This window comes from Neophocaena asiaeorientalis, unplaced genomic scaffold, assembly GCF_003031525.2.
Source record: "Neophocaena asiaeorientalis asiaeorientalis breed wild unplaced genomic scaffold, Neophocaena_asiaeorientalis_V1.1 scaffold469, whole genome shotgun sequence".
NCBI lineage: Eukaryota > Metazoa > Chordata > Mammalia > Artiodactyla > Phocoenidae > Neophocaena > Neophocaena asiaeorientalis.
In genome coordinates this window covers 1766496-1774040 of record NW_020172691.1, presented here as the reverse complement: position 1 = coordinate 1774040, position 7545 = coordinate 1766496, and the positions used below count along the sequence as shown (strand labels likewise).

The 7545-nt window shown below is 62.8% G+C and overlaps 1 protein-coding gene across 1 annotated transcript in view; it reads left to right on the top strand.

Annotated features, from left to right (window-relative positions):
• Window positions 1-5190: 5190 nt before the first annotated feature.
• The window catches only part of APC2 (APC regulator of Wnt signaling pathway 2), an 18091-nt gene continuing 15736 nt past the window's right edge, over window positions 5191-7545 (top strand). Inside the window, exons 1-5 of the mRNA XM_024739998.1 lie at window positions 5191-5342; window positions 5488-5578; window positions 5698-5878; window positions 6752-6860; window positions 7006-7122. Of these exons, the coding sequence (XP_024595766.1) occupies window positions 5202-5342; window positions 5488-5578; window positions 5698-5878; window positions 6752-6860; window positions 7006-7122 (639 nt within the window). The 5' untranslated portion in view covers window positions 5191-5201. The remainder of the gene's footprint in view (window positions 5343-5487; window positions 5579-5697; window positions 5879-6751; window positions 6861-7005; window positions 7123-7545) is intronic.

Genomic DNA, 7545 nt, shown 5'->3' with positions numbered 1-7545 from the left:
GTCCCGCCCCCGGCCCCTGACACGGCGGAGGCTCAGTGGGGAAGGGGGGGGGGCGAATCAAGGGGGCAGAGATGCCCGGGGTCAGGCTCAGAAGGTCCAAGAATGAACCTGGCTGTGTGCCAGGCTCGGGGGGCGTTGTTTTATGGTGACGATGGGGAGAATCGAGCCCTGTGCGGTAGAGGGAGCAGACGATACCAGGGAGGGAGACTGGGAAGAGGCCCCCCACTAGGCCTTGGCACCCCGAGATTGGGCCTGGGGTCCTGGGAGGCTCTGAGGGTTCAGAAGGCTCTTGTCTTTCTAGAATTTACAGTGATGCCCGATTCTGGCTGTGGCTCAAAGATTTACAGGGTCAAGGATTTGGGGTGGTGTCAGGGACGCGATGTTCCAGAGGCTTGCGGACAAGGGCATTTTGCCTTGGGGTCTCAGCCCTCATGTGCTCTCAACCTTCCAGGCCCCAGCCCCACCCAGAGTGGTGAGGAACGCCCAGGGAGGGCCTGGTTGGGCTTGCGCATGAACTCAAGCAACGTGCTCCCTGCCCTGAGCGTCAGTTTTCCCCTGTGAATGAGGACAAGACTGGCCATTGTACCCTCCAAGCCCCCTGCCAGCTCTAACGTTCTGGCTGAGAGGGGCCTGGAGAGCAGTGGCATCTAAGACTGGATGGGGGAGCTGAGACTTCGTCCCATGGGGGTTGGGGCAGGGATTCTCTAACCACCTCCCAGTGAACAAAATGGGAAACTGAGGCCATGCCCCAGGTCATGCAGGGGAGTCAAGGTGGAGCTGAAGTCGGCTCTGGGCTCTGTGCTCTCCCCGCCCCCATTCCGGTTTTGCCCAGTCTGCCCTGCTTTCCCGTGGTCAGCTCAGCCCCAGGACTCCTCCTTCTCTAAACGCCGCATCAGTTCCCTGGTCCAGCCCCACCACCGAAGTCCATATGCCTTGAGTGGGCTCTGATCTCTCCTGGCTCCAGGCATTGTATGTGCTGTTCCCTCAGCCTGGAATGCTTTTCCCCTCCTTGATCCCATGCCCAGCTCTGATTCATGCTGAAGAGGCCCAGCACCGGTGTCCCCTTCTCAGTGCAGCCTTCCCAGCCTCTGGAAAGAGCCCTTCTGCCCATTGCACTCGCTCCCGGGTCCCCCAGGCTGGGGGCGGCTGTGTTTGGCTCCGGAGGCTCTGGAACACCCAAGGTCCAAGTTCTTTCGGCGCCTCCAGTGTTTTTGTCCCAGGGTGGGACACAAGGGGCCTCCTGCAGCCGGCCCAACAGGAGACACTATGGTGGCCGTGGTCCTTGTGTCCTTGGCTGCCCCTCCTGTCCTGTCCTTCCCTGCACCAGCCCTTACAAAGGCTGCAGCCACCTCCCCATTTTACAGAGGGAGAAACTGAGGGTCTCCAGGTGAACGACTTGCTCTGGCCCCCCCAGCCAAGAGAAGAGAGAGGCAAGCCCCAAAGCCATGTCTCCTTCGTCCTTTGGGCAGCTGCAGATTCGGCCTCTGGGTGTTAAACCCTCAAGTGGCCTCCGGGGACCTACTGACGATCTGAGACAGCTGGGGACGGGTACTCCTGGGAGCCCAGCCCCCTGCTTCCAATGGCTTCCCTTGTGCGAGGGTGAATTATGGGTCCCACAGGGGACAGACACAGAGTCAGAGATTCAGAGAATGTAGGAAGGGCCATGGAGTCATGGAGGCGCTGACACTCTGCTAGGCAGGGGGACAGGGAGAGATGTAGGGTCCCAGCGTGCCTGCCCATCCCCCACGCTCACCCCCCATGTCAGCCAGGACGCTCGACGGGGTGGTCCAGCTAGATCCCCAACCCTGGCCTGCCCTGACCCATCGGATCCAGGCCAGGCCGTATCCGTGGGGAGGGGCTTCCTGCCCCGCCCCTGGAGCTTCCCTCCCTCCACCCTAAGGTTCTGATGTAACACCCAAAACTGGATGGCTTACACTCAAATTCTGCAGATCCAGCCACTGCAGGTTCTGAGACGCCATTTCACCCCGAATGGAGTGGAGGACACAAGGTCATGGTCATTGGGAGGCTCCCTTCCCTAAGGGGTATTCACCCATACACACACGCACTCTCACACACACACACACACACACACACACACACACACACACACTCCGCCGAACCCGCTCGGAGGCCCGAAGCCCCGCAACCGCCGGCGGTCCCAGCCCCAGGCCGCCATTGGCTGTTGCCATGGCACCAGCCCATCTTCCCGTGCCGCCATTGGCCGCCGCGCCTGCATCCCGCATCCTCCCCCGCTCGCGGTGGTCTCGCCCAGCGCCCGGAGTGGCGGCGCCGCCTGGCGAGGCCCGGACTGGGCTTTGTCTAACGCGGAGTCCTCGTCCGCCCCGCCGAAACCCCGGAGCCCTGGAGCCCGCGCCCCGCGGCCGCCCCAGCCCCGGAGGACTGGGAACTTGGGCGGGGCCGGCGTAGCTGCGCGGAGGGAGGAACCCCCAGGCCCTCGGCACCGCAGCCAGCCCAACCCCAGTGAGATTAAAGTAAGCGGGCGCCTTCCCTGGGTGGAGGGCAGCGCGGGTGCGGCCTCCGCCTTGCCGGAGTCTCTGTCCTTTTCTCTCTGCCGCGCCTGTAAGCACACAGGCTGGAGCCTCCGTTTCTTCAGGGCGGAGCCAGAGGAGAAACTGTGTCCCAGGGAAGTGGGCGTCTGTGTCGCTGCAGTTGATCCCATGCAAACACCCACTCACAGGTGTCAATACCCAGACCTCCCAGAGTCTTCGGACAAGACACTGTGTGTCTTGGGGAATGGTGCTGCACCTCTCTGGGTGGCAGCTTAACTAGAGGACGTGCGGCCCCTCACTGTCATTCAGACAAAACCCCTAGCTATTGGTGCTTTCCTATCGGTGCACACATCTCGGATGCGGTCCCCCGAGGCAGCCTGGGGGTGAGGGGCAGGCAGGAGGGAGGAGGTGGCCTTGTGACGATGGCAGGAGTTAGGAGAGGTGCTCCGGGCAGGAGAACTGCATGTGAAATGGCCTGGGGGAAAGAGAGCTGCCGGTGGCAGTGATGCGGGCTGTATGCAGAGGGCTCACAGCTTATGCTGAGGGCAGTGGGGAGCCGTGGAGGCATTTGCGCAGGGGAGAAATGGAATCCAACTCGCAACTTTCCCTCTGTCTGTGCATGAAAAGGGGATCGTGGGAGGCCGGAAAGAGGCTGGCGAGGCTGCCCTGGGAGGGGCCAGCTGGGTAGAGCTTGAGGAGCTGGTGGGAGTGTGGTGTTGGAGACCCAGGTTGGAATGGGAGGGAGCCTGATGCGTGGCCCTGCTACCAAGTTCAGTCTGATGGGGACGCAGCAGTGACCACTGGGTCACTCCTGTGGGGGGAGTGAAAGGTCTGAAGCTCTGTCTGGGCCATTCCAGAAGAGCCCCTTGGGGGCAGCCTGGGGAGAGGGCCCCAGGAGGGGTCTGGGTTTGCCGAGTGGGAGGGGCATGCGCGGGACTAGTGCTTCCCCCTGGCTGGGCATGGCATGGTGGCCTCAGCCAGGACACAGGGCCCCAGCCGGACCCCAGGGATCTTGCCACAGCGCCAGTGGGTCCTGATCCCCAGCTGGGACCCCCGACTGAACCTCGGGCAGGATCAGTATCAGGGTAAGAAAGGGGACTGTGGTCCTCAGGCGCCAGCCTCCCCCACCTGACACACTGTCACCCATGGGACTGTCCTGTCTGCTCCATGACCACCATCCCACCTGGCCCTCTAGTCGGCCCGTAAGATAAGCCTGGTAGACCGAGTTCTCCCCATTCCTCAGATGTGCAAACCGAGGCCTGCAGCGGGGGAGGGGCTTGTGTGCTTCCAGCACTGCCTGGACTTGTGACCACTTCCGGGACTGTGTCTGGGTCCCAGTCGTGCCTGCTGCGTCCCCCCAGACTCGGCTTCTCTCTCTGGGAACAGTCAAATGCTGATCCTTGAGGCTCAAGGCTCAGGACTGTGACAAGGTGTCAGATGCCAAGGCCAGGCACGCAGTAGGTCCTCTGAGTGGTTAGAACGGACTGACTCCTCCTTGGGGCCGAGCCCCCCCTACCCCTACTCCAGGCCCAGCTGTGCCCACAGTGGGTGGGGGGGCTCCTGGGGGGAAGGAGAGGGAGAATGAGTGAGCAAGTGAAGGAATGGGTGTGCCCCGGTGGTGGAGGGAGAGGGAAGGGGCAGGTGCCCCCCTGTGGGCAGGGGCGGCTGACTGATTTGGGGAGGGGGCTCAGGCGTGCAGGGGGAGGGGGCTCCCAGGGAGGAGGTGGCGGAGGGGATGGGCTGCCATTGGTGCATCTCAGACAAAGGCGGAGGGAGGGGGTGAGGGCTGATGGGAAGGGAACAAAGAGGAAAGGGGGGCCGGTGGTGGGACGGCTCGGTCAAGAGGGCCAAGCCAGGGAGGAGATACCGGCTAGCTGGACAGAGGGAGGAGGCTGGGCTGTAGCAAGAAGGGCAGCCAGACACACAAAGAGCAAGTGGCAGTGGCGGCTCCAGGGGCGGGGGCAGGGGCCTCCGGGGGCTCTAGGGACAGAGGGCTGACCGGAGGGGCGTCAGGGCCGAGCAGGTAGCTACTCCGGATCCAGCTGCTGCTGGAGGGGGTGTCCAGGCTGCAGACCCCCAGGATGACTACGGTGGGTTTGTGTCTGGCTGGCTGGCTGTCCAGCTGCTGGGGCCACCATCAGCCCGTCCATCGCTTTCTTAGAACCTTCACGGCGTTCTTATTGGCTAGCATCTGGGCCAGCTGGTAGTCTGTCCACCCAGCCTCTGGGCGGCTGTGCTCATTCAGGAGAGGGTCTTGGCTGTCCATCCATCTGTCTGTTTGTCTCTCTCTCTCTGGCTGTGTGTCTCTGAGCCTGGTGGCATTGGACTGGTGAGTCCCCCTGCCAGTTTCAACTGTCTGGCTGTCCGTCTGTGTGTCTAAAAGCCCCACAGTGAGGGCCAGCGTCTGTCTGTGTCTTGTCTGTTGGTCAGTTCAGCTGTCTGTCTGAACACCTCTCCGACAGTTCTGTCCCTCTGTCTCCCGTTGTCCCTGCCTATGTTCGTCACTCCGCCTGCCAGGCCGTCTGTCCCCCAGATTCCCTGGGCCAGCACCATCCCGCCTGCAGCAGTCCACGCCAGCCACCCCTGCCTGAGACCCAACCCAGGGCTGGAACTTAGGTCGAGGGCTGCCCCCTACCCAGACCCTCAGATCATCCCTCTCTCCCGTGGGCCCAGGCGCTGCAGGAGCTGAAGATGACGAGCTCCGTGGCGCCCTACGAGCAGCTGGTGCGGCAGGTGGAGGCCTTGAAGGCCGAGAACAGTCACCTGAGGCAGGAGCTTCGGGATAACTCAAGCCACTTGTCCAAGCTGGAGACAGAAACGTCGGGCATGAAGGTGCGAGGGGAGGCTGGGCGGAGGAGTGGACCCGGGTCACAGGGACAAACACCAGGGCGCTGGGCCCAGGGATGGGCAGGCAGGACAGGGGCACCTCACAGGGGGCTGGACCACTGACCGCTCTCTTTCCGGCCTCCATGTTCAGGAGGTCCTGAAGCACTTGCAGGGCAAGCTGGAGCAGGAGGCCCGTGTGCTGGTGTCCTCGGGGCAGACCGAGGTGCTGGAGCAGCTGAAAGGTGAGGGGCTGGCCTGGGGACCCCCCCCCCCCCCTACCCTGGTCCGCTTCCTGAGGGAGCTGGGAGGAGGGGGCGCAGGGGGCGTGCTGACGTCAGCCTCTCCCTCTGCGCCCATCCAGCCCTGCAGATGGACATCACCAGCCTGTACAACCTCAAGTTCCAGCCCCCGGCTCTGGTCCCTGAGCCCACTGCCCGGACCCCCGAGGGAAGCCCGGTGCACAGCTCTGGGCCCTCCAAGGACAGCTTTGGGGAGCTGAGCCGGGCCACCATCCAGCTGCTGGAGGAACTGGACCGGGAACGGTGAGATGGCGGGGAACCTTGCCACAGGCAGTGGTCACAAGGCTCCACCCACATCATGAGACCCCTTGCCCACTCCCTGCCCCATCCCCATGTGGTGCCTCAGCCCCCTTTCCTGGCCCAACTGACCTCAGCTGGAGGACAAGGGCGGGGGGAGGGTGTTCCTGGCAGAGGGGAAGGCTCCTGGGAGACGTCCCCAGGGGTCCTGGACACACAGGCGTCACCAGGGACAGGGCTGTGTCCAGTGCCAGGGCTCACAGTCAGGCCTGGAGCCAGAGAGACTCAAGGCAGCCTTTGTGGAGAAAGGGCTGCGGCCCAAGAAGTCTGGGCTTGAGGCCAGAAGGAGGAGGCAGGGTCTGGGTGCCTAGCTCAGCTCAGCTGCGTTGCGTGCGGTCAGACAGGGACGTTCTGGAGCAGCCTGGAGTTAAGTCCATGCTTTGCCGTCTGACCTCAAGCAAGAACTCTAGCCCCTGCCAGCCTCAGACTTCTGCTCTGTAAAATGGGAATAGCAGTGTCTCCTCACAGGGTGTGAAGACGGAGACTCTACTGCACCTGGAGCAATCCGAGCCTGAAGTTTGCCCTGTGTAGGCTAGAGGGAGATTAGCCGGTGTTCGAGAGGTGTTAGAACAGCCTCCTCAGAGCCTTTCTCCGAGGACCAAAATTCACAAAGGAGTCACCTTTTTTACTTTCAAATACTTTCTGCACTCCATCCCCACCCCAGTGCCAGGGGCACCACGGGCGAGACTTTGCCACACTACCTATTAAACTTGGCACCCAGTAAGCACCCCAGAAATGATTACGAAAGTCAGGGTAAACAAACACATGGCAACGTCTCCCGCTCCGTGAGCCCGCGTCCACCGACCGGCCCTCCGCCAGGTGTTTCCTATTGAATGAGATCGAGAAGGAGGAGAAGGAGAAGCTCTGGTATTACTCGCAGCTGCAGGGCCTATCCAAGCGCCTGGACGAACTCCCGCACGTGGAGACGGTGAGCGCGCGGAACTGCCCGGGATTTTGCAGTGCCCCGCCCCGCCCCGCCCCGCCCATGGCGGGGGGCGGAGTGGAGCGGAGGCCCAGCCCTCGCCCGCGTATCGCCCCCCCTCAACTCACCGAGGCCCACCCGCCCCTCCCAGCAGTTCTCGATGCAGATGGATCTGATCCGGCAGCAGCTGGAGTTCGAAGCCCAGCACATCCGCTCGTTGATGGAGGAGCGCTTCGGCACCTCGGACGAGATGGTGCAGCGGGCGCAGGTGCGGCTGGGGCGGAGCCTCGGCGGAGCCATACACCAGCGGGAGGATCAGAGCGCAGATATTGTTGTGGGAGGAGCGCAGATATTGTTAATGGGCGGGGTTATATGCCTGCGGGCGAATCAGAGGACAGAGACTCCTGCGGGTGGGGCCTGACGCAGGAAGCGGAGCCAGAGTGAAGAGCTGAGTGTGAGCGGAGCCATAGGGGGCTTAGCGCAGACCCCGGCTCAGAGAACAGAGTCCCAGAACGATAGGGACGGGGCCACCAGTGCGAGGAACCGTGTCTGACCAAGACTTGGGCGTTGACAGTCAAATGGCGGGACCAAGTCAGAAAATAGGTGGGTCCGGAGGGATGGCCTGGGGTTTAAGTTGTGGGCGGGGCCAGAGCCTGGGCTTGAGGGTTGGACCTTGGGTGGGATCAGGAAG